Consider the following 26931-nt stretch of genomic DNA (forward strand, 5'->3'; position numbering starts at 1 on the left):
GGACATGACAGAAGAACTTGTTCAACTCACATTAATTAGTAAGAAACTAATTTGAATTTTTTATTTCGATTTATTCGATTATTTTACCTTAAATATATAATTTCTTATTTCTTATGCAGGTCCTCTTTGTGCAAGGATGCAGAAAATATTTCACCCAATATCAATAATCGTTCTGTGAAGTAATAGTCGTGGAAATTGAACTTTGAATGTAGTTGTGGCTGGATTAGTTCTTTATTGTTCAAGCTATAATTTTGTATGAAGCTGAAATTTTGTACTTGTACCCACAACGTCAATTATTGTTGCAGCTTCAATTCCTTTGTCTTGTAATGGAGTCTTGGGACCATCTATTTCAATCATTTATCTGTTTATATTTTTCGTAAACGTTTGAAGATATCCTATATACAAACTTTGCAAATCATCCGAAGAAGGCATGACTCTCCGAATCATATCAAGAGATCATAGTTAGCTTCGATATCCCCATATGCAAATGAAATATAGTTAGTAATTGTAAACCTCAGGTAAATACAGAGTATAATTAAACAACAGATCAGCCAAGGTCAAATAAAAAAGTCCCATCCTTTTCAATGATGTTTTAAATCTAGAGCGTACAAGTCATCTAATGGTCACAAATATATATATATATATATATATATGGGGACTTTTTCTATTGCGAAGTCCAAATGTGCGGAGTGGATACGAATTTCTATTTGTGACCATTAGATGCCTTGTACGCTCTAGATTTAAAACATCATTGAGAAGGGTTTCAGTCTTTTGGTAAAAGCCAAAATTCTCGCGCTTACACCTCCAATCTACTAACCTCTGTTTCCTTCTTCCAACACAACACCTTCTCTTCCCTGTGCTTTCATCCATGGCAATATCACAGCTGCTCCTCTAGGTTATAATATTTTATTTCTTCTTTTTAACACCTTTTCTACCGTGTGCTCTCATCCCTGGCAATATCATAGCTGCTCCTCCATGTTAGAATATTTTTATTTCTTCTTCTTTTTTATTTCTTTTTTTTTTTGCTTTATGATATATGGGCATTTTCCATTTTTCTTATACAAAGTTTTATGATTTTCTTATGGTATGGGATTGTTTACTAAAAAGATTTTCTTATGACTATCTATTTCAATCATTTATCTGTTTATATTTTTTCTAAACTTTTGAAGATATCCTGTATACAAACTTTGCAAATCATCCGAAGAAGGCATGACTCTCAAATCATATCAGGAGATCATAGTTAGCTTCAATATCCCCATCTCCAAATGAAATATAGTTAGTAATTGTAAGCATCAGGTAAATACAGAGTATAATTAAACAACAGATCAGCCAAGGTCATATAAAAAAATCCCACCCAGCAGTACAACACCTCACCAAACTCAAAACAAAACAAAAGTGAGCCAAGTTCATACGAAGACCAAGTAAAACCCAAACCCAAATCAGCGAGGATATCCCTATAAAAAGAAATAGAAAATCAACGCAGGGAAGAAGGGAAATGACGTATTGCATATACAGAGTCACAAATAGCAATTGATGAAAGCATCGGATGAAGGCATAGGGAAGAGAAGGCCTTGTGGTGGAAGAAAGAAACAGAGAGAGATTAGTAGATTGGAGGTGCATGCACAGAAATGAAAGCACAGGAAGATAATGTGTTGTGTTGGAAGAAGGAAACAGAGGTTAGTAGATTGGAGGTGTAAGAAATTTTGGCTCTTACCAAAAGACTGAAACTCTTTTCAATGATATTTTAAATCTAGAGCGTACAAGGTATCTAATGGTCACAAATAGAAGTTTGCATCCACTCTGCACACTTGGACTTCGCAATAGAGAAAGTCCCTATATATATTTATATGTATATTATAATATTATAATATTATATATGTAGATATGAAGCTTTCTTCAATGGAATGTCTTTATTGTATATGAAAGTGCACGGTAGTGATAAACACACTTCGATTTGAATTTTTTGTAATTTTCTTTATATTTTTTATACAAAAAAATAATCTAAAATATTATGCGTTATGTAACAAGAGAATCAAATTCAAACTCATGTAGAAAGAGATACACACAATCTCCAGCTGACCTAACGCACCCGCACGCACTCTCTATGTTTTATAATTTAATTTTTCTTTTGTTAGGAAAAATAACAAATGGATAAAATATTGACGTGAAAATCGTCTCCTAAAACCGAAAAAGTAAAAAAAAAAATAATAATTTACAAAGCTCCCCCGAAAAGAGAAGTGGAATTATTAGACTAACAAGTCGGATCAGCATTTTTGTTCTCCCGCGGTTGACTGTTGGGTCTGCAAAAATGGGGAACTCGTCGACGGACGACTCCGCGACCAATGGCCACGCGCCGCCGTTAAATTCCAGCGTCTACTCGGAGGGACATATGATCCTTGCGTACGACGCCAAGGCAAGCCACTTTTCCTTTCTCTTCCCCAACCTCCATCTTCTCTAATCTAACTACCCCACTTTTCCGAATTCTTTTTTATTTATTTATTTATTTAGCTCTGCAATTTTATTAAAGTTTGCTAGAGCTGTAGTATTATCAAGATTGATCGATTAGTTTGTCCAATGCCTATTGCAATCATGAAATTTTGTTCACCTAGAAATGCTTTAAACCTTATGCTGGAAATTTAATACGAATGTTTTTTCTTTGCATCAATTTCTGGTTTTCTGTATGTTGAGATTAAATTATGCTTCGTCTCAAGTAGCTGACTTTACTCTCTCTTTTTTCTGCTATAATTTTCATGTAAAACAACTATAACCTTTCACAACTCTTTTTTTCCACTTTTTTCTTTTTCTTTTTCCAGTATCTGGATTTACTTTTTCTTTTTCCAGTATCTGGATTTACTTTTTCTTTTATTGCATTTATACACATTGATCATGTTATTTTCTACATTCAATTATTCTCTGTCTATGCAAAGCTGCATATGTTTCTTCTACTCACAGATGAAAAATGCTTTCTTTGAGAACTGTTTCATATTCTCCTTGGGTCTTATTTATGTTTTCTTTACTGCCATTTCTTTGATGGGCTATTTCTGGGTTCTATAATTGTTAGGACACTGTCTCCTTGGAAAATCTTGTCATGAGTCAAATTCCCTCAATACTAAGGAAGCAAGTTGTTGATGATCCGGAATTTGTTTATCAGCAGGATAAGGTACATATGAACTGTTAGAAGCAACTTCTCTTGGTTGTCATTTAACAATTATAAAGAATGATGGTTTCACGGTTAAATTAAATATGTCTTTCAAGAATCTATTTGGTTCTTCACATGTTTCCCATGATCAAAGTACCTCCAACCTTTCAGAGACACATTTTAGTGTTTCAATACTATATTGATTGTTGAATCCTTTGGTTCTTCACATGTAGCCCAAATGCTTTTTGAGTTGGATGGCAAATAGGGGTAGTTAAATAAAAATGTGTATTTGAAATTTTAATTGTGTTTTGACATTTTACCATATTTATGTATGTTTTATCAGTTGACTTCGGTGCACGTCAATAATCTCTTTCTTTTTCTTTATATGGAACCTCTACCTGGGACATTATACAAAATAAAATACAAAGGAAGCTAATGATGGGTTAGGATTCTATGTCATCAAATTGGAAAAAAATTAAAACGGACCTAATTATTTCACTCTCTGCCTATTCCTTTCTCAAATTTTGCTAGCATTCTTTAGCAGTTAGACCAAGAAATAAGAATAATGTTTGAGGCCATGTGCTTAAACTAAAGAATGCAGCATTCAGATTCTAAATGAATATGAAATGATACAGTTTTGTATTATTATTAGTGATTGTTATGGTTAAAATGGTTGGATATTTTTCACCAGGACCCTTTAGGAATGGATACTGGAAGTAGTAGTCAAGTCAATGAGAGTAATAGAAAAGGGAGTAGACGTGTATGGACTAAAGAGGAGGAGGATGCACTTTTAGACATCCTAGAGGAGCTGGTTGCAAAGGGCCATCGTGCTAATCGTACTTTCAGAGCTGGTACATTGATTGTAATAGAAAATTCCTTGAGAGTTTTGTGTCCAGGATCGGGACTGAAAGCTAACCCACACATCGAGTCAAAAATTAAAAAGTTGAAGAAGCAATTCAGTATAGTATATGACATGGTCAACAAAACCAGATTTGGGTGGAATGATGTGAGGAAATGTGTGAAGGTTGACAGTGAAGAGACATGGAAAGCATATCTTCAGGTATGATAATATTGACTCCATAGTATGATCCTTTTTGAATTGTTGATAAATGAAGTGTCAGTTTATAACGTATGTTTTACCTGTGATATTACATTTGTACCATAAGCACTAACGTTTGTTGATTGAACTTTTAGCATCACAAGGAAGCATATGGGTGGAGGGGCAAACATTTTCCACTCTATGATAGACTTGTTAGAATATTTAAGGTGGACCACGCAAATGTAAAAACATCCCAAACTCCAGCTGAGAAAATTGAAGAGATAAGCTGTGATGAGGTTAATGCAACTGAATTTGGGATAGAGGAAGACACTTGTCCAAGATCAGTTGACCAAAACTCAACCACCAAGCAAACGGATCAATTGCATTCCCCACTAGAAAAGAGGAAAAGGCAAGATGATACTGGAGGTAGTAGTGAAATCCATGAGACAAATAGAAAAGGCAGCAGACGTGTATGGACCAAAGAGGAGGAGGATGCACTTTTAGGGATCCTAGAGGATCTAGTTGCAAAGGGTTATCGTGAAAATGGTACTTTCAAATCTGGTACATTGACTCTAATAGAAAAAGCTTTATGCAATTTATGTCCAGCATCAGAACTGAAAGCTAACCCACATGTTGAGTCAAAAATGAAAAAATTGAAGAAGCAATACCGTATAATATATGACATGATCAACAGAAGTGGGTTTGGGTGGAATGATTTGAAGAAATGTTTGGAGGTTGACAGTGAAGAGTCATGGAAATCTTATGTGCAGGTATGATAGTATTAACTCTATCCTAGGCTAATAAGCCTAATATATGTTACTTTTGATTTTTTGTTGTTCAATGAAGTGTCAACTTATACATATGTGTTACTTGTAATCTCATAATTGTAGCATAAATTATACTAACGTTTGTTTACTGAACCTGCAGGATCACAAAGAGGCAGATGGGTGGAGGGACAAATATTTTCCACTTTATGATAGACTTGTTGATATATTTGGAGTTGGCACTGCAACTGTAAAACCATACCAAACTCCGGTTGAAAGAGTTGAGGTGATGAACTATAATGAGGAGATTAACTGTGATGACGATATTAACTGTGATGACGATATTAACTGTGAAGCGGAGATTAACTGTGATGAAGATATTAACTGTGATGAGGAATCAACTGACGTTGGAACAGAGGAAGACGCTTATTCAAGGCCTGTTGACCAAATCTCAACAAACAAACAAACAGATCAGTCTTATTCCTCACCACGAAATCGAAGACAACATGGAGGTTTAAGTGTTGCGTTAGACGAAGTTCCTGTATCATTCGTGGAAATGATAAAAGCTTCAAATGAGCAAACGCGAGTCCTACGTGAATCACTGCAACCCAAAGGTAACGAAGCAGGTGAGCTGTACCGTGAGGTTAAACCTATGGGGCTTTCTGTTACGGATCGAGTTAAAGCATTAAGACTGCTTGTGGCTAATCCTTTTTATGCTAAACTCTTCCTTACCTTAGATAATGAAGAGAAATTGGAATTTGTTAAGCAACTCATTGATGAATCATCTAAGAAATGAATTGTATATTGTGGAATTGTATTTGAACAAGTAAATTTGCTGAATGATTTTTAACTCATCTTGCACTGATTATGGATGTATTTTCTGACGGATGTTGCTGATTTATGCACCAGCAATGCAATGTTTACGTCATTAGCAAATGTTTGCTGAATTTCTTTTAAAGTCAACAAATTTCATCGTAAGTTCAAGGTTAGTCAGTATTCTCGGTATTGGGGGATCCTAGGGTCGAGTCATCTGCCATGTTTTTCATTTTCTTATTCTTACGGTCAGACCCTTGTATTACTAATACACTCATATTATAACATGTGTATTTATTTAGTAATGTTATACCTTGTATTCATGGCATATCATTCACGTTGTCTATCCATATAACACATGGATTAATAACACCATGTGATAGTATGATAGTAACACCCAATTATCTTTCCACAAAAACAAACTCTTTGTAGTTAAAAATCTGTAAGATCTATTAATTTTCTTTTATTTTTCTTAATTGGTTTTGTTTTCCTCCTCGTTTTAAAGATTTTATGTCTTAATATGTTGTACTAGATCCTCATAGGCAAATTGTCATTCCATGAGATGTACACTCATGCAACAAATTGTAACTCACTAACCAAGAGGTCCTAAGTTGAATTTCCTCTCATCTGTTGATTAAAGGTATAAAAAGAATTTGTAAAAGACCTACTAGTGGAATGGTTTGAAACAATTTATCCTCCCGAAAAGGTCATGAATTCGAGTATTAGCATTCGTGTAGTGTACTGAGAATGACATTTTTTATTTTTTTATTTTTTATTTTTTTAATTATGGAAATGCTGGTTTATATTTTTTGGAAGAAAAAAAAACTTATTTACTGTACTGTACTGAAACAATAATAACCTTGTTTGGCAAAAAATAAAATAAAAATAAACACAATAATAACCTTTAAAAAAAAAAAACAGATAAAATGGGGGAGGGGGGATTTTTATTAGAGTGACAAATCAGATCCCATCTCATCTTGTACTTTAATTTAAACACCCACTCTGCGCGACGGGTCACTCTCAAGCTCAACAGAGTGACCGCGCTTTCTGTGCTCTCCTCTCGAGTTCTCAAACTGAAGGAGCTGCTGGAGCTGTTACTCCGCGAAAATGGCGAACTCGTCCAGAGATGACTCGCCCACCGACGGCGACACCTCTAGCGGCGACGCTCCTCCCTCCAATTCCAGCCTCTACTCCGAGGGTGAGAAGATCCTTGCCTACCATGGCCCTCGCATCTACGAAGCCAAGGCAAGTCCAACGAACCCTCCTTTCGTTTCTCATTCCCTGACCTCCATTTCTTTAATCTCTGTGCCCTAGTTTTCCGAATTCTCTATTTCTTGTTTTGTTTTACTTCTTGAATTTTATTAAGCTTCGACGGAATGGTTTTGAATTTGTGTCTAGGGTTTTTGGGTTGTAATCCTTAGTCTTTGTGTGCAATTGGCTCCTTTTAGGTATTTCTTTTCTACCCAAAAAAGGAAAGAAAAAGAAAAGAAAAGAAATAAAGGTCTAGATAGCTATTTATTTTCCAAGGCAGTTGTTGATTTTGATTAGTTTGTTCAATATTGATTTGGAATTCCAACATGCAATTAAGAAATAGTTCACAAAGAAATGGTTTAAATCTTGTTCTAAAGAAATTGATGCAGGAGTTTTCCTTTATTTGCATCAATTGCAGGTTCTCTTCATGTTGAATTATTCATTTGGACCAATTTACTACTCTTGCACATATTGCACGCTTCAGTCTACTTCCTCAAAAATTATAAAATTAAAAAACTATATATAACTCCAATCTAGCTCAGGTAGTAATTATGATTTTACCTTTTCACCAGAAGGGCATAATTCACATATCCTTTTAGATAATTTTAACCTTTTATTAGTCCAGCTCTCTCTAGCACTACGGCATAACCAGCGTAGTTGGTGATTTCGTTCTGAAAGATGCAATGGGCCATCTGTGTAGTATGTATATATACAGGGAACTAGCTTTAACCTTTCGCAAAAGTGAATTACCAATACTAAATCTGCTCCAAATTCAGCTATATTCCTTGACTTCTTTACTCTTTTTGTGTTTCTGTAGTTATAATCTAAACAACTTTAACTTTTCACATTTCAGGTTCAAAAGGCAGAGCTGAGGAAAAATGAATGGAGATACTTTGTTCACTACCTCGTAAGTAGAATAACACCTCTCCCCATACAGATTCTTGAATAATAACGCATATTATGGTGACAACATGTAGGTAAGCAAAGTAGTTTCTGGTTATGATATTAACATTTGTACGGTTTGGTGTTTTGCAGGGTTGGAATAAAAAGTGAGTATGCCTTCTATAACTTCTATTCTATCTCTATCTACATTATTAAATTTTCCAATTTTAGAATGTGAAGTGAATGAGGTAAAGAATGCAACTCAGAGCTACCTCCAATGTTTCCCAAGTTCTAGTTGTACTGTGCTGTATTTTGGATCTAGTTTCATTCAAGAAAAATAAAACTTATATTTAAAACATTCCTCCGCAATGCTTCTCTTATCTCCACAAATATGATGTTCTGACTTCCAAAGCTAAGCGAGCTACAATTTTAGATCATGGAAATAACAACAGAAATAGAAGGTTCTAACTGGTTCAGTTAGTAAAGTCTTTTTATTGTTGTACATAAATTCTAGGATTCCTTTACCAGGTTGAGGGTGTTTATGGATAAAAGAAAACTACCTCTTATGGTGTAGCATGGGATTCCAATGAACGGAATAAAGAGAATAATAATAAAAGTAGGAATGGTGTTATCTTTTTTTTTATTTTTTATCATTTGATAATAAGTGGTAAAAATAGATATATGAAACCGATTTTCTGGTGTCTTTTGAAAACTGATGTTTTATTCAAGCTTTCTAAGCCCAAAGATCATGCATGCATCACCCTGTTTTAATTTACAAACTAATCCCTCAAAAAAATGCACATCTCATTTGTGTTGTCTGAAAAGACTACCTTAGAGTTGTATAATCTTTACTCGAAATGTTTTCTTTCGTTAATAATTATGCCCTTTTCAAAAAGGGATACAGAAATCATTACTATGGCTTGGACATCTTGCCAACAGTTGGGACGAATGGGTAGGTGGGGATCGCCTGTTGAAAAATACTGAAGATAATATCATGAAGCAGCAAGCTCTTGACAAGAAACAAGGTGTGGACAAGAATACAAAATCAGGACGCTCAGCTCAAACAAAGCCAAAAAGTTCTTCTGGTTAGCGTTGCACATTTTTTTTCTTTAGTTTTAGTGCCGCAAAGGCTCCAATAGCAGTTTTCTCACTGCCTATCATCCTTTGTACATCCTTATTTGTTATCAATGATTTTTGTTTCTGTTGTGTTTTCTGTTGATACTAATTACTGTGTGTTGAATTTTTGTAGATGCAAAAGCAGAGAAAGAAGACCACAAGAACAATGGTACGATTTACTTTCTTTAATATTTTTTTTCTTGAAAAACATATGTTGTAAAAGAAATTACCTGCGTCTCTTAAAGAATTAATATTAAATTTATTGCAGTGACAAAGGGGAAGAAGAGGAAGAATGACTTAGGCGCTGAGGTGTGGCATTTATTAGGATTAAATATACTACTTCGCTTTTTTTTACCCCCATTTTCTAGATAGCTGTCAGATGTGTTGTTCTCACTTGCCATCTTTACTCCTTACTTCCATTTTTCTGTGTGTGATAGGCTTGTGCGCATTAAATTGATACTCACTGTTTCTTTTCTGAAGCTTTAAGATGCTTATCGTGCTGGTCCTTTGAGCCTTTCTAATAAAAATGAAAATGAAAAGAAGAAACACAGAAATAATGCAGCTATCCCTGCCAAATTTGGATATTTGTCTGTGCCAAGCTGCATGTGTGTTTACTCACAAATGATAGATGCTTCCTTCCAGAACTCTTTAGATCTTTTTAAGTTTTCTTATAACCTTTCTTTGATGGTGGAGTAATTGTGGGTTCTATAATTGTTAGAAGGACACTGTGTCCCTGGAAAAGCTTGTCAAGATTCAAATTCCTCCAACACTAAGGAAGCAACTTGTTGATGATTGGGAATTCATTTTTCAGCAGGATAAGGTAGACATGAACTGTTAGAAGCAACTTCTTCTGACAATTATGTAGGATGATGGTTTCGTAGTTAAATGACTTTCAGAAATGTATTTGGTTCTTCCAGCCTTTCAATGATACTTTTAAATGTTTCATTATTATATTGATTGCTGAAGAATTCTGTTTCTGCAGCTTGTTAAACTTCCTCGTTCTCCAACTGTAGATGACATTTTGCAGAAGTACCTCGACTACAGGACAAAGAAGGATGGCAAGTAAGTTTAGCTAAGCCTATTGGACAGAAGTTGATTTTCTATCCTTGTATTAGCTTTTGCTCTTTTTCTTTCCTGTGCTTGTTATTTGAATTGCTGTTTCTATTATTTAGTTCTGACATATATAAGTATGCTGCCCTATGGATTCATTAATGTATTTTGACATATGATGTCCGATGATTTAACTAACTCTATATAAGTAGGCCCCATTCAATTTTTTTTCTTTTTTAGGTACTGTAATCTTGCAGCTTGTGTGTATAATGTAAGATGTAATTTTTGAGTTTTAATGTACATGGTGATGATTGGCATGGACTATGCTCTCTTGAATACAGGGTGACTGATCCAGTAGGTGAAGTCCTGAAAGGAATACGATGTTACTTTGACAAAGCATTGCCAGTGATGCTCTTATACAAAAAGGAGCGCAAACAATATCAAGAAACAGTTGTAGGTGATGTCTCTCCATCAACAATATATGGTGCCGAACATTTACTACGACTCTTTGGTATGATCACCAATAAGTGTCAGTTATTAGAAATGTTATGGACTCATGATTGTTTGTCTTGTCTGGTTGTCATTGTAATATTTTTGACATGCTATGTTTGATAAGAACTGAGGCTGGCCAGTTGATTCTTGTAAATGTGTGCTTTTGATGTCTCTTGCATTGAATTTAATCATTGCTGGCTCAGAAGCATTACTATCCTGTTAGGTCTCCTGGGCCCCTTTGCTTTGGTGGGACAGGACAAGCTTGGGTTTGCAAAGGTTAAGGTTTGAGGAAGAAGGGGAAGATACCTATAGCTAGGCATTTATAGTCCTTGCAACTTCTATAATTGCTTTCTTTGAAAATCCAACACAATTATCCTCAAGAGAGGACCTTAACTTGAAAGTTGTTTTACATATTAAGTGAATTTTGTTTTTCAAGGGAATCGCTTCTTGCAATGATCAAGGACGCTTCTTGCAAAGCCCAAGGACGCTTCTCCTAGTATTATTAAATCTGTGTAGAATGAATAAATTTCTCATCCATAATTTAGTCATTTTCTGTGGTGGTGACAATTTTTGGGAGAAATTTAGTCCAAGCCGTTGATTTTGAAATCCTAACGTGTCCCCTCTGCATTTAGAACTCACTGAATCTCGTGGTTTGTATAAGAAAGTCTCTTCTGATTTGATTACCGTATCATGAGATGATTTGTGCAAATCATTTCTTTCAAAGTAAAATATGTTTTGTAATGAAAGTTGTCATATTTTAGAATTTGAATGCAATCATGATAACTTTCTGGTGTTTGCAGTAAAGTTACCAGAGCTATTGGCTTATGTCAACATTGAGGAGGAAACACAGACCCGCTTACAGCAGAAATTACTTGATTTTCTCAAGTACGCATTCAAACCTTTTACTTTATTTGGAGATATTTCCGTTTTCTCAATTTTGGTTTCAGTAAGGTTAGATGAAAACTTATGCATCATCACCGTCGTCACATTTAGCTTCTTCTTGACTATTCCTTTGAACTGAAAAATTAGTTGTGCATTTCCCAATCATTTTTTATATGTGATTGTATATTTATACGGTGAATTCTACTAGAGGATCTAAATCTTTTAAAAGCAGTTACTGTGTGCTTTATGGGAAACATGAAGGGGAAAAGGCAATCTGCTACACACACACAACACAACCCCGCTCTCTCTCTCTCTCCCTCTCTCTCTCTCTCTCTCTCTCTCTGAACTTTTGGGATGGGAACACTTGTTTTACCTTTCGAGTAGTTATGATGTACTAGAATTTACATTTCCACTTTGTCATTTATTTATTTCTGTGTTCTTCCAATTCAATGCAGCATACTGTAAACATATGCTGGGTGCACTTTTTCACAAGAAGTAATATTTCATGGTCATGCAGGTTTCTGCAGAAAAATCACAGTACATTCTTCCTTCCTGCTTATGATGGCTCAAAAAGTGTTGAAGGGAAAGGCAAGGGGAAACATGACTGAATTGCCACAGAAACTGCTCTAACTTCTGCTCTCTCATACTTGCCATCTTTGGATGGATGGCAAAGGCAGTGCAGAGATTCATGACCTAGTTGGCATGTTATGGATTCATCCACCAAGACAATCCACAAACATGGAACATCCAGTTTGTTGTTGTAACATTAGCATTAATTCATTCTTTTTTTGTCCTTTTTTTTTTTGGACTTGTTGCTCTGTGAAGAGAATTTCTTGCTTGAATACCACAAGTCATTCTTGTAAACCCTGGCAAGCAATAGTTGTGTTTATGATGTGCATTTGTAAAAACTCTGGTTAAAGAAACAAAAATTGTGGTTGGAATTTTAATTTAGGCATCCACAAAGTTGACATTTATTATGACCCTTATCATATCTATAGAAAATCCTCAGTTTGGTCAATCATGAAAATTTAATCTTCTTCAACCAGTCTTGATAAAAATCAAGGGTGGGATAGATACAAACACATATAGAACTGTGGAATGGAGGACGGCTGCAACGCCTACAAACTGCAAAATTGCACTGGCCGTGGCCAATCGATCGGCCATGGCGTGCTGATCCACAATAAGAATCAAAGCACAAGTTTATTCGTGAATTGACAGACAGAATTGTCTTTGATCATTCCAGGTTACTGCTAGCTACATCCAGGACAAACCTAAACCCTAAACCCTAAACCTCACATCATTCCTTTCCATTCTCTCAAATGCCTCGTTAAGATAATCCATTTTTACAGTCTATGAAAGATTTCAAACCCTTGTCTGCCCAAAACTCCAATATTTCCCGAGTTTCTTCCATGCTGCCGATGAAGCTCCCGGTAATGGTCCTCTTCCCTGTATAACAACACAAAATTTAAATCACTGTATTCTATTTTCTAACCTCACTCATTTCAATGGAAAAATGTAATAGAAATGGTAGCAGAGGATGTACCTAGAATTATGTCAACTGCATCAAACTGCAGAGGCTTAGGCACAGCAGCAACTATTATGAGTTTCCCATCAACCTTGAGCACCGAAAGGTACAATCGCAGCGGGTGCAAAGCTGGCACGGTGTCAAGAATATAGTCAAGGCTATTAGCAGCTCCCTCCATCTCAGCTGCATTGGAGCTCACCAGAAAAGCATCTGCACCTAAAATTTCCGAAGCCTCTTCCCTCTTTTTATCGGAAGAACTTATCACAGTCACATGGTGACCCATTGCCTTTGCAATTACCACACCCAGATGACCAACTCCTCCTAAACCCAATATCCCTGCCTTGAGAACCTTATTAGAACCCATGAATTGCTTCAGTGGACTGTAAGCTGTTACCCCAGCACACAACAATGGAGCTGCCTGATCCAGTGCTAGCTTCTCGGGTATTCGAACCACAAACCTACGTTCACTCTAATTTTTTCAGGGTAACTCAAAACGTAGGCAACATGGATAGATTTATTTTCTTGTTTTTTCGGTTACCTTTGATGAAAACCATGGCAGAGGAGAAGCCTCCCCTCGTGGGACTTCCATCTTTGTTGGTATCATTGTAAGTGACGATTTTGTTGTGGCAATATTGCTCCATGTTGGATTGGCAAGACAGGCATTCTCCACAGGGCCCAACTATACCCCCAACTCCCACCAAGTCCCCAACTCTAAATTTCTTTACCTCTGAACCCAACTCCACCACTTCATACCTTCAAATTCAAGCATAACAGGTTTAACAGCACTATTGATCTACAAGGAAACCCTAAACATAAGCTTCTTTTGGTAATATGCAGCATGCATGAAATGAAGCCGCCTGATTTGTGTGCTTTATATATAATGCCAAAATATGCTCACCCAGGAACCAAAGGGTAATTGGTATTGTGAATCTCATTTCTCATCTGATGAAGATCTGTGTGGTCCACTCCACAGTACAAAACCTTCAACACTACATCTTCTGAACCTGTTTTCCTGCATGTTCATGGGGACATTTAGAAACTGGTTCATTACCTACCTACCACCACCACCTAGAGAGAGAGAGAGAGAGAGAGAGAGAGAGAGAGACCTGAGATTGAATGAATAGGGAGAAAGAATTCCAGAAGTGTCTCTGGCTGCCCAACCAAATGCCTTTCTTCCCTCCATTTGTTACAGATATCAATTGGTAAGCAATGAACAAAATGAGCAAGGCAAGAAGAGAGTAATAATTAAGAATCATTAGAATGGTGAAGCTGGTGTATTGCTCTTTGGGGGTTTTATACTCGTCTCAAGCTCCATGACCAATTGACCCTCAGCCATAGTTTTTTAATGAATTCAAAGAGTACTATATCAGAGAGGTGCTCTGCATTCAGTCAGAAAAGGTTACAAAAATGTAGTCCAAGGCTGTGGAGGCTGCAAGTAAAAACAAACAAATAAACATATTTAAAAAAATGTGAGGCAGAGACAGACAACCCAACCAAACCTTATTGATCCACAATTCAAAATTCCAATTGGATCATGACAAGGCATTTGGGAGATTTGTGGAGACATGACCAAAATCAATGTTTTTTACTATAATATTTCTTGGTGGGTGCTCAAGTTGATTGCCTAGCCTCATCACACACGTCATGTACCTTCACCTTTACAAGGACTCACTGAGAGAAAGTTGGTCAGCCCCTCATAATTTGGCAGTCTATATACTTTCTGTCAGGCCTCTGCTTCTAGAATGCATGCATGCAAAGGGTATTGCAACTTTTTTAGCAGAAGGAGAAGCCGTGCCTGACAAATAGAACAGTTATTAGTTTTAGGAATTTTTGACCAAAGAATTGGCTGCCCATATCGGATGACCATTTGAATGTGACAACAGAAGTTTTATGTTATAGCCATTTTTGCACTCTTTTTACAGAAATCATTACATGGCTTGGACATCTTGCCAACAGTTGGGACGAATGGGTAGGTGGGGATTGCCTGTTGAAAAATACTGAAGATAATATCATGAAGCAGCAAGCTCTTGACAAGAAACAAGGTGTGGACAAGAATACAAAATCAGGACGCTCAGCTCAAACAAAGCCGAAAAGTTCTTCTGGTTAGCTTTGCTCATTTTTTTCCTTTAATTTTAGTGCCGCAAAGGCTCCAATAGCTGTTTTCTCACTGCCTATCATCCTTTGTTTGTTATCAATGATTTTTGTTTTTGTTTTGTTTTCTGTTGATACTAATTACTGTGTGTTGAATTTTTGTAGATGCAAAAGCAGAGAAAGAAGACCACAAGAACAATGGTACAATTTACTTTCTTTAATATTTTTTTTCTTGAAAAACATATGTTGTAAAACAAATTACCTGCGTCTCTTAAAGAGTTAATATTAAATTTATTGCAGTGACAAAGGGGAAGAAGCGGAAGAATGACTTAGGCCCTGAGGTGTGGCATTTATTAGGATTAAATATACCACTTCGCTTCTTTTTTTTTCCCATTTTCTGGATAGCTGTCAGATGTGTTGTTCTCACTTGCCATCTTTACTCCTTACTTCCATTTTTCTGTGTGTGATAGGCTTGTGCGCATAAAATTGATACTCAGTGTTTCTTTTCTGAAGCTTTAAGATGCTTATAGTGCTGGTCCTTTGAGCCTTTCTAATAAAAAAAGAAAATGAAAAGAAGAAACACAGAAATGCAGCTATCCCTGCTAAATTTTGATATTTATCTGTGCCAAGCTGCATGTGTGTTTACTCACAAATGATAGATGCTTCCTTCCAGAACTCTTTAGATCTTTTTAAGTTTTCTTATTAACCTTTCTTTGATGGTGGAGTAATTGTGGGTTCTATAATTGTTAGAAGGACACTGTGTCCCTGGAAAAGCTTGTCAAGATTCAAATTCCTCCAACACTAAGGAAGCAACTTGTTGATGATTGGGAATTCATTTTTCAGCAGGATAAGGTAGACATGAACTGTTAGAAGCAACTTCTTCTGACAATTATGTAGGATGATGGTTTCGTAGTTAAATGACTTTCAGAAATGTATTTGGTTCTTCCAGCCTTTCAATGACACTTTTAAATGTTTCATTATTATATTGATTGCTGAAGAATTCTGTTTCTGCAGTTGTAGGTGATGTCTCTCCATCAACAATATATGGTGCTGAACATTTACTACGACTCTTTGGTATGATCACCAATAAGTGTCAGTTATTAGAAATGTTATGGTCTTGTCTGGTTGTCATTGTAATATTTTGACATGCTATGTTTGATAAGAACTGAGGCTGGCCAGTTGATTCTTGTAAATGTGTGCTTTTGATGTCTCTTGCATTGAGTTTAATCATTGCTGGCTCAGAAGCATTACTATCCTGTTAGGTCTCCTGGGCCTTTGCTTTGGCGGGACAGGACAAGATTGGGTTTGTAAAGGTTGAGGTTTGAGGAAGAAGGGAAAGATACCTATAGCTAGGCATTTATAGTCCTTGCAACTTCTATAATTGCTTTCTTTGAAAATCTAACGCAATTATCCTCAAGAAAGGACCTTAACTTGAAAGTTGTTTTACATATTAAGTGAATTTTGTTTTTCAAGGGAATCGCTTCTTGCAATGCTTAAGGAAGCTGTTCCTAGTATTATTCGATCTATGTAGAATGAATAAATTTCTCATCCATAATTTAGTCATTTTCTGTGGTGGTGACAACTTTTGGGAGAAATTTAGTCCAAGCTGTTGATTTTGCAATCCTAATGTGTCCCCTCTGCATTTAGAACTCACTGAATCTCGTGGTTTGTATAAGAAGTCTCTTCTGATTTGATTACCATATCATGAGATGATTTGTGCAAATCATTTATTTCAAAGTAAAATATGTTTTGTAATGAAAGTTGTCATATTTTAGAATTTGAATGCAGTCGTGATAACTTTCTGGTGTTTGCAGTAAAGTTACCAGATGTCAAACAAAGTAGGGCAAATATTCAATTATGCTCATATTTTTATTCTTTTCCAATATAGATTTATACAAGTACAAATATGTGTTAACTCTAAATAAAATGGGAAATATATCTAAATTACAATAGGAAATAAATCTCAATTATAATATAACTAGATAAATGGTAAGTAACTAAAATTCTAACATAGAAAGGAACCAAAATCCTAAGTAAGTAAGGACTCGCCAACACCCCTCCTCAAGTTGGGCAAAGATATTTCGCAAGCCCAACTTGACAAGCGAGTCACAAAACACCATACTTGAGAAGCACCAATTGTAGAGAATATCTTTTAGTCAATCACGAGTGAAACAAGTGACAAACTAAAGCAAAGTTCGCAGCGGGAACACAAGAGCAATCCCTAAAAAATAGGGCACATAGCAAAACACAGAAATCCTGTGAGCACGGCTGTAGATAAGGTATAACACAGAAACCATGTGAGCACGGCAGTAGATAAGGCAGAACACAGAAACTCTGTGAGCACGGCAGTAGGTAAGGCAGAACACAAAAATCCTGTAAGCACGGCATTAGGTAAGGCAGAACACAGAAACCCTGTGAGCAAGGCAGTAGGTAAAGTAAAATACATAAACCCTGTAAGCACGGCAATAAGTAAGACAAAATACAAAAACCCTATGAGCACAGCAGTAGATAAGGCAGAACACAGAAAGTTGGTCAGCCCCTCATAATTTGGCAGTCTATATACTTTCCATCAGGCCTCTGCTTCCAGAATGCATGCATGCAAAGGGTATTGCAACTTTTTTAGCCGAAGGAGAAGCCATGTCTGACAAATTAGTTTTAGGAATTTTTGACCGAAGAATTGGCTGCCCATATCGGATGACCATTTGAATGTGACAACAGAAGTTTTTTTTCATTCTTGGGTTTGATTGTTGCCAGACCAATTTGCATTCCCATCACCTTTAAATCACAAACAAACAAAAAAACACAAACAGTTATATAAGATAAGAATAATACAAAATTCTCCTCATCAGCTGCTCAACCCTATCCATCCATATATCCAAGCTGCCCCTTCACTTTGCATCAAACTTTCCTTGTGCAGAATTGAATCATAAATAAGACCCTGTAAAAGTTTTGGTTTTAAATTGCTATGGACTTAACAGTTACTTACTGCAACCATTTTCTTTTATTTTAAAACAAATCAATCACACTAATTTCCATAATTTTATTTTTTTCTGTCACTAATTTCCATAAATTTTAAGAACATGAATAAGCACAAATGAACTTAAGAATAAGATTATCAAACGCCCATTAGTCAATCAACGAGAAAACGTAAAATCAAATTGAACAAATCATAATAAATAATTTAGTAATCAAATCCAAATCGAATCAAATTAGCAAATTTACATCCAAGAAGAGGAAAAATAAAAAAGAAAGAGAAAAGGACTGGACCGTAGCCGTAGGCCATTGAAGATTATGACTTTTTGGCAAACAAATTCAACGGCCCAAATCCCATTTGTTCCTTCCACCTCCGAAATGAGCACATGGTGTGGAGACCATGTCATCACCTCCTCCAATTAACCCCCAGTCTGGGTCTCAGAGCCACTGACCCACCGCTGCAAACGAAAGAGACGATGCTTCCGGCTTCCAAGTTCTCACCTTCAACTCACGCCAAGCTCTGAGAGAGAGACCCTCTCTCCTCTCTCCTATCTCAAAAAGCCAAATGGAAAGCCTCCTACATTTTCCAATTCCAATCAGCGCCAGCAACCGCCACCACTCTTTTCTTCTGGGTCATCACCCCACCACAACTCGACTCAACTCGCCCTCCTCCCCAAAACCCATCATCCGCGCTCCCCTTTTTCGCTTCAAACCCCTTCCTCTTCTCCGAAATTCCACCACTCTCCGATGCACCGCCGACGCATGCGATCACGATCACCACCACCACGACCATCACCACCATCACCACCACCATCACCATCATCAGCACCATGGCTCTGATGAGCTCACCGGACCTCAGAAACAGTTCGTCCGATTCGCCAAGGCAGTACGTTGGACCGACCTCGCCGATTTCCTCAGGGAGCACTTGCAGTTGTGCTTCTGCTCCACCGCTCTCTTTCTCGCAGCCGCTGCCTGCCCTTATTTGATGCCCAAGCTCGCCGTGAAGCCTATGCAGAACGCTTTCATACTCATCGCTTTTCCTCTAGTAGGGGTGAGAACCAAGGCCTGACATTTTTTGTGTTCAGTTGACTAATAAACCCTAGAATTTGGTCTGCACTGTGCAGTTATTTATTGAGTTTGAATTCAATTTAATCGTAGGTCTCTGCTGCACTTGACGCGCTGACAGATATTAGTGGCGGGAAGGTGAACATTCATGTATTAATGGCTTTAGCGGCCTTTGCTTCCGTGTTCATGGGGAATGCACTGGAAGGAGGGTTACTGTTGGCAATGTTCAATCTTGCTCATATCGGTAAGCATTTCAATTTCAAGTTCGATACTTTTGTTTTGTGGCAATGTGTATTGATCAATGCTTGTGCGTTGATTTCAGCTGAGGAGTATTTCACCAGTCGTTCCATGATCGATGTGAAAGAGTTGAAAGAAAATTATCCGGATTTCGCTCTTGTGCTTGACATCAATGATGAAGAACTTCCCAATACATCTAATTTGGCGTACAAGCAGGTTCCTGTGCACGACCTACAAGTGGGGTCGTTTATCTTGGTCGGAGCTGGCGAGGTATGGGAACAAATTTACCATCTTTTTTTATTTTTTTCGATATGGTTAGTAGTTTATAGTCAAGTTATGACCCTAAATGCCTGTCTGTGAGATAGGTTTTGTCCTCACTCTAATGACATATCGTTTATATCTCATTAAATGACACGTTAGAATGTGGAAGCGTAGTAATGGGAGCTTGTATTGTGATTAGTCTGTGCCTGTAGATTGTGAAGTTTTCCAAGGTAATGCCACCATTACCATTGAGCACTTGACAGGAGAAATTAAACCATTGGAGACAACAGTTGGAGACAGGGTACCTGGTGGTGCAAGGAACTTGGATGGCAGGATAATAGTGAAGGTGACAGTTGCCTTAGCTAGGTTTTTAGAGTTCTCGTGCGAGTAAATCTTGTGTGATGATGATGGTGATTGGGTGCTAAATCCAATTGTTGATGCAGGCAACAAAAACTTGGAAAGAGTCAACCCTTAGCAGGATTGTGCAATTGACTGAAGAAGCACAACTGAATAAACCAAAGCTTCAGAGGTGGCTGGATCAGTTTGGCGAGCAATACAGCAAGGTGGTTGTAGTTTTGTCAGCTGCTATTGCTCTTCTTGGTCCATTCCTATTCAAGTGGCCATTTATTGGTACATCAGGTAATCTGCACTAAGCACTTTCACTATGACACACTCTTGCCACTAACGATTTTTCTTTTTTTACTACCAGTTTGGAATATCAAAATCTAAAAGAACTACGTTTTGTCTGCCACTAAAAGAACTAGCTAAAGAGCTGCTTTGCACTAGATGTATTCATAATAGGTTGAAAGAACTGTTCGAAACCATTATGTTAAAAAATTTTACCTAACTCCAGTGTTGGGGGGTCTACAGATTTTTTCCCCTATTATTTATCTTTTCTGTTTTTTTGGGGACATGCTTGTCATCCATTTGGTTGATGTCTGCTTAATACTTTAGCTTGTAGAGGGTCAGTTTATAGAGCATTGGGCCTCATGGTGGCAGCATCACCATGTGCTTTGGCTGTAGCTCCGTTGGCATATGCTACTGCAATTAGCTCCTGCGCAAAGAAGGTAGACATCATGATATTTGCTTCTTTTACATGCATTTATGTATTGCAGTTGTAAACTGTGTGCAGTAAAATTCCATTGGGTATTAGCAGAAAGTTCTGTTAATGCGATTATGGATTGACACATCACCTTCCATTTTCCATACAGGGGATATTGCTGAAAGGTGGCCATGTGCTAGATGCTCTAGCTTCTTGTCACACAATTGCATTTGATAAAACTGGGACCTTGACAACTGGGGGGCTAGCATTCAAAGCGATTGAACCAATTTACGGGCACCGGATGAGAAACAATATATCAGATTTTTCTTCCTGTTGTGCCCCCAGCTGTGAAAAGGAGGCCCTTGCTGTTGCTGCTGCAATGGAAAAGGGCACCACTCACCCTATTGGAAGGTAGTGTTCTCTGACAGAACCCCGTTATTTTGTCTGTTGAATCTTCAACTTACTCTACCATGCGATTGTAATCTGTAAATATCCTTTCTGATTCAACATGTATTCATCTACTTTGTTTCCTGCTCAAAAAGAGTATTGTACAATTCTACCCCTTGCAGAAAAATATTTGGTTTAATTTCCTCTAGTCTATTAATGGGGTTTGTTTGAATCATATATACTGTTTAACGTATGAAACATGTTCAACTTGATGTTATCAGTACTTATATATCTTTCTTTTCTTGTGCAGAGCTGTGGTAGACCATAGTGAAGGGAAAGACCTTCCTACTGTTTCTGTTGAGAGTTTCGAGTACTTTCCAGGCAGAGGTCTAATTGCTACTCTCAATGGCATAGAGGTAATTTGTGTTCTAACTAGCATATATCTTTTGTTTTATACATTTCAGCTTTAGTAATGCAATGCTTTACTCATTTTTCTGCTCCAATATGACCCCTTCTGTTCTGTAGGCTATATTTGCTGTGATTTTGTCATGTCTTAGCCATTTTTTAATCTATAAAGATTTCTATCTGGCACATACCATGTCCCAGCAGTACTCTCTTAGACATACTACACAGTGCATGGTTATTTATTCCTCTGATTGCATTTCACCACTAATTTATGCTTACATTAGCTAAATTCTTTGGAAGTTCATCTATTGTAATGAATAAGATCATACAGGCATTAGTTGTCTTCCAACCTACCTTTTTTGAGTGCTTTTGGTCAGTAACAGGTAATTTGATGCACATTGATTTCTATCTTGTTATAGTTAGGAACTGGAGGGGATAAACTGTTGAAAGCATCTCTTGGTTCAGTAGATTTCATCACCTCACTTTGTAGATCGGAGGATGCATCAAAAAAGATCAAGGAAGCTGTGAATGCATCTTCTTATGGAACTGAATTTGTTCGTGCTGCTCTTTCAGTCAACGAAAAGGTGAGGTTTCATCAAAAAGGTTTAACTTGTGCACTGGTGTTCAAAATTGATAACTATACATAATAGGAGCATATGTTGACAAGCTAAACAGGATTGGCACTTTATGAAATTTTGTTTGTTTATCAATTGGAGCACCCATATTCCTATTTTAGGTTTTCTTTTAGCCTTTTCTAGGGATGCAAGCTGATGGATCACTAAATTATCACGAGTCTATGCAGGTAACGCTGATTCACCTTGAGGACAGGCCTCGACCTGGGGTCTCGGATGTCATAGAAGAGTTACGAGATGAAGCCAAGCTCCGTGTAATGATGTTGACTGGTGACCATGAGTCAAGTGCATGGAGAGTTGCAAATGCTGTTGGTATCAATGAAGTTTATTCTAGCCTAAAGCCTGAGGATAAGCTGAGTCATGTTAAGGATGTCTCAAGGGATATGGGTGAGTTTTGCAATTGTCAATCCTTATACATGCCATTTGAAATGATTTACACAATCCTTGCCATTCTTTTAAGTCTCTCTGAGGTTTAGCAATAGCATAGTCTATGACTAGATGTTTACAATCTTTATCATTTGAGTTAGCAGAATGAAAATGCTGAGGAATTTGTTTATCGCTTCCACTTTGTTTCAATTCATTACTATTACATAGTCTAGTTGAAAATTTCTCTTCCATGATTTCTAATGCTTTGCTTCTAGTAAATTCCTAACAGATTGTCATTTGTCAAAAACAAGGATTTGACATTTTTCATGCATACAAGCCATTATACAACTTCATACAATTGTATGCAGTCATCAATATATGCTTGTCCTGCATGCTTTTTAACTATTATTACTCTGAGAATCAATAAGAGAAATCACATTTGCATGATGTATTTTCACCCAGAATGTCTTTTCTTCTTGTTTCTCCAGTCATGTTCATATCTTTTCCCATTTTCATTTCAACTATGCAAAAATAAAGTCATAAGAATGTTTTGTAAGGAAAGAAAAAAAAAGGTGAAGATGGAAACTAAGTTCTTTTCTTCACATCTTTATCAGAAGTTTTGTAGCTCAAAAGATTCAGGGGTTTTACTACAGGTGGAGGTCTGATAATGGTGGGTGAAGGTATTAATGATGCTCCAGCACTTGCAGCAGCCACTGTGGGGATAGTCCTTGCCCAACGTGCTAGTGCAACTGCCACAGCTGTTGCAGATGTATTGTTGCTGCGGGACAATATATCGGTTGTACCATTCTGTATCGCTAAGTCTCGCCAAACAACTTCCCTGGTACGTGCTATAACATTTATCCCATCATGTGTTTGTTATTTTCTGTTCCTGACGTTATTTCCTTTATGTACATGCAGGTGAAGCAGAGTGTAGGCCTTGCTTTATCTTGTATAGTTTTGGCCTCTCTTCCATCTGTTTTAGGATTTCTTCCCCTCTGGTTAACGGTATAAATCGTTTTAATAGTTCATTCTCTGATACCTTATTGCTACTTCTTTTTCCATGTAGAGCATTGCAAGCAGTGGCATATTATAAGACATGTCTCTGCATTAGCATGTGATTGAAAGTTGTAGGCTTGCACCTTTTTCCTATCTGAACTCTTGGCTGCTAACTTTAGCTTCCGGTTTCATGATTGCTCTTCTTTGGTGACATGTAGGTTCTATTACATGAAGGCGGTACCCTTGTTGTTTGCCTCAATTCTATCCGTGCTCTAAACCACCCAACATGGTCCTGGAGACAGGATTTGTGGCATTTGGTTTGCGAACTGAAATCTAGACTCGTATTACCGAAGAAACTCAATACCGGCTCAAACACTGCCCAACCTGCAGTTGAGTAACTTCAGCACTCTCACTCCTTATAATTCTTTTAGCAAGTTGGTATATAGCAAAGGACAAGGGCAAGGGCAAGGGCAAGCTAATCCAAATACATTTATGTATTAACAGGAGAACCGTCATAATCTCATGTAAGTAAATGTTATCTTGTCAAGAGTCCGATATTTAACCTGTAATTAGTTTTGGTTTCGGGTCGAATTGCCTAATTTGTCGACAGATCATTACAATTTCTTCTGTAAAGCTTCGGACATTCAATTTGTATGTTTAATTTAAACCCCAGAAAGCAAAAAATCAGTCATTCAGAGAAGAGAAAAAAAGAAGAGACTTGGGGAGAAATTCATTGACCAAAATATGAAGATAGATCATCTTAAAGTTTATAGAGAATTTTACAAGTTATAGTAAGTTGCGTAGAAAACTTGGCGACGGCTGAGATAGATTAGTCGTGTTTGACATGTTCCCATGTATTGCTCTCCAAACAACCTTTTTTTCGTTACCTAATCCAAACTTACAACTCAGTGCATGGAGCTGTCGCCTTTTGCTGACATGGTTCAACAACATAACAGGATAACGAAACTTGCATGTTAATTTCTCGTTTTTAACTGCAAGTGCTTCTTTACCTACCAACTTTCCAACAAAACATCAACGTTTCAAAACCACAAATTTTGCAACCGACTTTATATCTCAAGTGGTCAAAAGAGCAATCCTAGTTTCATTTCTTCCTTTCTCCAATATCGCTTGTCTCAAACAATAAAAAAATAAAAATACAAACCACAAATTTTTGTACCAACCGAGACCTTAATTTTGGAAAGAAATTTTTTTCCTTACCCAATAAGTAAACGTAGTAAATCGTTCTCCCCACCAAAACTGAAAAACGATAAAAAGAGGTTGCTTTTTTTTTTTTCCTTGTTTTGCTTAGACTGGTCACGCACCTATTCTGTTGTATTATAGGGTAGATACTAGGCCATTAGCTGTCACATAAACCCCCTGTATTTTCAGTCTGAAGAATCGTGTGGTTCAAGATTACCGAAATGGCCTCTACATTTTGTACGGACTTACCAGATAGAATTTCTCTGTGTGGCAGACTCTTTTGGTTTGGTGGTTTTTGGGTCTTATTGCTTTTTAGTTTGGATCTTTAAACAGGTGGCTCAGAACTCAGTCAGAACCCCCTTTTTTCCTTTTACTTATTTCAGATTATATAACATAAGCAGGAAAAATAAACCCAAAATATTCAAGAGGACGAGAAATAAGATTGAAATTTCGGGGATTCATTTTTTTTTTTTCTTTTTTCTTTTTTTTTTTTTAATGAAGTTGCATGTTGTTTTTCGATGAACAAGGCCCAAAAGTTCCCTTCCCTCTTGGATTGGATGCCCACTTTCAGACCTCTCTCTCTTCTCCAACACCATATCTTCTTCCTCATCTCAGTCTCTCTCATTACTCTCCCTCTCTCATTACTCTCCCTCTGTACATTGACCATAATTATTATTTCCCCTGATAATTAAACCCAAAGAAAGCAAAAGGAAAAAAAAAAACAACACAAGCCCAGTTATTTTTCACTTCCCAGCTTCAACTTCCACCATATCTTTTGATCATCATTTTTTCACTAACTAGTCCAACTCCTCCGTCCAAAAAGCCCTTAGCTTTTGCATTGAGCTTCATTCATTCATTCCTTCACTGAATTAGAATTTCCCAAAAACTCCCCAACTTCTCATCAAATTTCTCACTCGATCCTGCTAACCCCAATTCGCTTTACAGCAACATTCCTAAACCCATCGTTACTAGCAGCCTGCTGCATACATATCCCACTCTGCTCCAACCCAGCCATGTAGCTCCTCACCTCCTTCCTTATCATCCCCTGCATCACCGCCAACAACTCCACTGGTATATTCTGAAACGGAGCCCGAGCCGGAGCCGGAGCCGGATCTGGAACCGGATTCTGAATCGGAATCGTAACCGGAATCGGAATCGGAACCGGCGCCTGAGTCGACTCGGTTGCCGCCACCCGGTTGGACACCTCGCCCGAGTCAACCCCGGGCAGCGACAGAGACAGAGAAGTCGTAGGCTCCTTCTGTTTTTCGTTGTTACTATTGTTGTCGTTGGAAGACGACGTCGTTTCCGAGAGCGGCAGAACCCCTCCAGACCGCGCCACGGGTCTGTACACGTGGCACTCGGACAGAGACATAACCGGTACTACGCTGGAGTCGCTCATATCTGAACCGGACGGGCTACCCGGGCTCATGTAAAGCCCGGTGGAAACGGGCATGCCCGACCCGGCACTCACCGATCGCTTCAGCGGCGGCTGCTCGTGGTCATGAAGGAAATGACCATCGTAGCCTCCGCTTCCACCTACACCTCCTCCGGGAAAAACGATGCCGATATCGGAGCACTTACGCTTGAGCGTAGAGTTCCAGTGGTTCTTGATGGCGTTGTCGGTTCGGCCGTTGAGGAGGCGGGCGATGGTGGCCCACTTGTTGCCGAAGCGGGCGTGGGCCCGGATTATGGTGTCGTCTTCCTCTGGCGTGAAGGCACGGTGCTCCACCTGAGGGGAGAGCTGGTTGCACCACCGGAGCCGGCAAGACTTGCCGGACCGACCGGGTATCGACTTGCTGATCAGAGACCAGTTACGGGGGCCGTGCTTCTGTACCAGCCTCTGCAGAGCGTCGTCCTCTTCGGGACTCCATGGACCCTTTATCCGATCCATATCTTTTCTGCTCACTGCCATCACAAGTACCAAGTCAATCTCTTATCTCTCTCTCTCAATTTATTTCTCTCCAATTTTGAATTTGAAGTTAGGAAAATATAGAGATTTTTTGGTTTTGGGTTGGAGGAAGAGGAAAAAACAGAAAAGAGAGAGGGGTGAGGGGGCTTTTATAACAGAGAGTGGGAGGTGGGGGTGACCGGTTGAGCAGGTGAAGGGGTTGTTAGTGGTTTGGAGGTTTGGAGGTTTGTAGGGGTAAGCGGCACCGCTTGTTGGAGGCAATCGGTTAAATGGAGGAGGTTGGGGGGTTTGGGATACAGCTGGCGAAGGGACACGCGTCAAATCCAAACTGCACTGATTTGCATAACATCACTCTCTTCTTCCTAGGCTTTGCTTTTCTTTTTTTCTTTCTTTCTCGCTTTATTTACTTCTTTA

The 26931-nt window shown here is 37.9% G+C and overlaps 4 protein-coding genes, 1 long non-coding RNA gene and 1 pseudogene across 9 annotated transcripts; 4 read left to right on the forward strand and 2 right to left on the reverse strand.

The window, feature by feature from the left end:
- Nucleotides 1–2243: 2243 nt before the first annotated feature.
- On the forward strand, nucleotides 2244–6396 carry LOC117630844. 2 transcript variants are annotated; one of them, XM_034363651.1, is made up of 5 exons: nucleotides 2244–2413; nucleotides 3062–3160; nucleotides 3831–4199; nucleotides 4334–4948; nucleotides 5106–6396. In XM_034363651.1, exons 1-5 carry the CDS (start codon nucleotides 2309–2311, stop codon nucleotides 5736–5738), a joined length of 1821 nt encoding a protein of 606 aa, XP_034219542.1. In that variant the 5' UTR covers nucleotides 2244–2308; the 3' UTR covers nucleotides 5739–6396. The 2 variants fall into 2 exon arrangements, with proteins under 2 accessions (XP_034219542.1, XP_034219543.1); XM_034363652.1 differs by lacking the exon at nucleotides 3062–3160.
- Nucleotides 6397–6724: 328 nt separating this feature from the next.
- Nucleotides 6725–12402, forward strand: LOC117630846 (protein MRG1). 3 transcript variants are annotated; one of them, XM_034363653.1, is made up of 11 exons: nucleotides 6727–7000; nucleotides 7860–7913; nucleotides 8042–8055; nucleotides 8828–8973; nucleotides 9138–9173; nucleotides 9273–9313; nucleotides 9723–9824; nucleotides 9987–10066; nucleotides 10396–10565; nucleotides 11347–11431; nucleotides 11946–12402. In XM_034363653.1, exons 1-11 carry the CDS (start codon nucleotides 6863–6865, stop codon nucleotides 12034–12036), a joined length of 957 nt encoding a protein of 318 aa, XP_034219544.1. In that variant the 5' UTR covers nucleotides 6727–6862; the 3' UTR covers nucleotides 12037–12402. The 3 variants fall into 3 exon arrangements, with proteins under 3 accessions (XP_034219545.1, XP_034219544.1, XP_034219546.1); XM_034363655.1 differs by having other exon boundaries at nucleotides 6739–7000; nucleotides 8785–8973; XM_034363654.1 differs by lacking the exon at nucleotides 9723–9824 and having other exon boundaries at nucleotides 6725–7000.
- A 260-nt stretch (nucleotides 12403–12662) lies between these two features.
- On the reverse strand, nucleotides 12663–14265 carry LOC117630468 (annotated as a pseudogene).
- A 644-nt stretch (nucleotides 14266–14909) lies between these two features.
- LOC117630847 lies at nucleotides 14910–15385 on the forward strand. The gene is made up of 3 exons (XR_004586262.1): nucleotides 14910–15055; nucleotides 15210–15245; nucleotides 15345–15385. It is a non-coding gene; the product is annotated as an uncharacterized LOC117630847 (long non-coding RNA).
- Nucleotides 15386–18321: 2936 nt separating this feature from the next.
- On the forward strand, nucleotides 18322–24151 carry LOC117629719 (probable cadmium/zinc-transporting ATPase HMA1, chloroplastic). 2 transcript variants are annotated; one of them, XM_034362294.1, is made up of 13 exons: nucleotides 18322–19068; nucleotides 19176–19326; nucleotides 19405–19589; nucleotides 19780–19926; nucleotides 20024–20219; nucleotides 20535–20647; nucleotides 20792–21033; nucleotides 21320–21425; nucleotides 21834–21998; nucleotides 22217–22433; nucleotides 23066–23253; nucleotides 23331–23417; nucleotides 23627–24151. In XM_034362294.1, exons 1-13 carry the CDS (start codon nucleotides 18583–18585, stop codon nucleotides 23804–23806), a joined length of 2463 nt encoding a protein of 820 aa, XP_034218185.1. In that variant the 5' UTR covers nucleotides 18322–18582; the 3' UTR covers nucleotides 23807–24151. The 2 variants fall into 2 exon arrangements, with proteins under 2 accessions (XP_034218185.1, XP_034218186.1); XM_034362295.1 differs by lacking the exons at nucleotides 23331–23417; nucleotides 23627–24151 and having other exon boundaries at nucleotides 23027–23134.
- A 461-nt stretch (nucleotides 24152–24612) lies between these two features.
- Nucleotides 24613–26694, reverse strand: LOC117629720 (transcription factor MYB73-like). The gene has a single exon (XM_034362296.1). The coding sequence runs from the start codon at nucleotides 26518–26520 to the stop codon at nucleotides 25519–25521; it is 1002 nt and encodes a 333-aa protein (XP_034218187.1). The 5' UTR covers nucleotides 26521–26694; the 3' UTR covers nucleotides 24613–25518.
- Nucleotides 26695–26931: the final 237 nt, after the last annotated feature.

Source organism: Prunus dulcis, chromosome 6 (genome assembly GCF_902201215.1).
Source record: "Prunus dulcis chromosome 6, ALMONDv2, whole genome shotgun sequence".
NCBI classification, from domain to species: domain Eukaryota; kingdom Viridiplantae; phylum Streptophyta; class Magnoliopsida; order Rosales; family Rosaceae; genus Prunus; species Prunus dulcis.

Excerpts from the sequence above, each read along its gene's own strand:
- LOC117630844 (XM_034363651.1), top strand. The coding sequence starts at position 2,309 with ATGGGGAACTCGTCGACGGACGACTCCGCGACCAATGGCCACGCGCCG. Across the intron at positions 2,414-3,061 it reads TCCTTGCGTACGACGCCAAG|GACACTGTCTCCTTGGAAAA; the intron begins GCAAGCCACTTT and ends TATAATTGTTAG. Across the intron at positions 3,161-3,830 it reads TTGTTTATCAGCAGGATAAG|GACCCTTTAGGAATGGATAC; the intron begins GTACATATGAAC and ends ATTTTTCACCAG.
- LOC117630846 (XM_034363653.1), top strand. The coding sequence starts at position 6,863 with ATGGCGAACTCGTCCAGAGATGACTCGCCCACCGACGGCGACACCTCT. Across the intron at positions 7,001-7,859 it reads CTCGCATCTACGAAGCCAAG|GTTCAAAAGGCAGAGCTGAG; the intron begins GCAAGTCCAACG and ends TTCACATTTCAG. Across the intron at positions 9,314-9,722 it reads AGAATGACTTAGGCGCTGAG|AAGGACACTGTGTCCCTGGA; the intron begins GTGTGGCATTTA and ends TATAATTGTTAG.
- LOC117629719 (XM_034362294.1), top strand. The coding sequence starts at position 18,583 with ATGGAAAGCCTCCTACATTTTCCAATTCCAATCAGCGCCAGCAACCGC. Across the intron at positions 19,327-19,404 it reads GTTCAATCTTGCTCATATCG|CTGAGGAGTATTTCACCAGT; the intron begins GTAAGCATTTCA and ends CGTTGATTTCAG. Across the intron at positions 23,418-23,626 it reads TTCTTCCCCTCTGGTTAACG|GTTCTATTACATGAAGGCGG; the intron begins GTATAAATCGTT and ends GGTGACATGTAG.
- LOC117629720 (XM_034362296.1), bottom strand. The coding sequence starts at position 26,520 with ATGGCAGTGAGCAGAAAAGATATGGATCGGATAAAGGGTCCATGGAGT.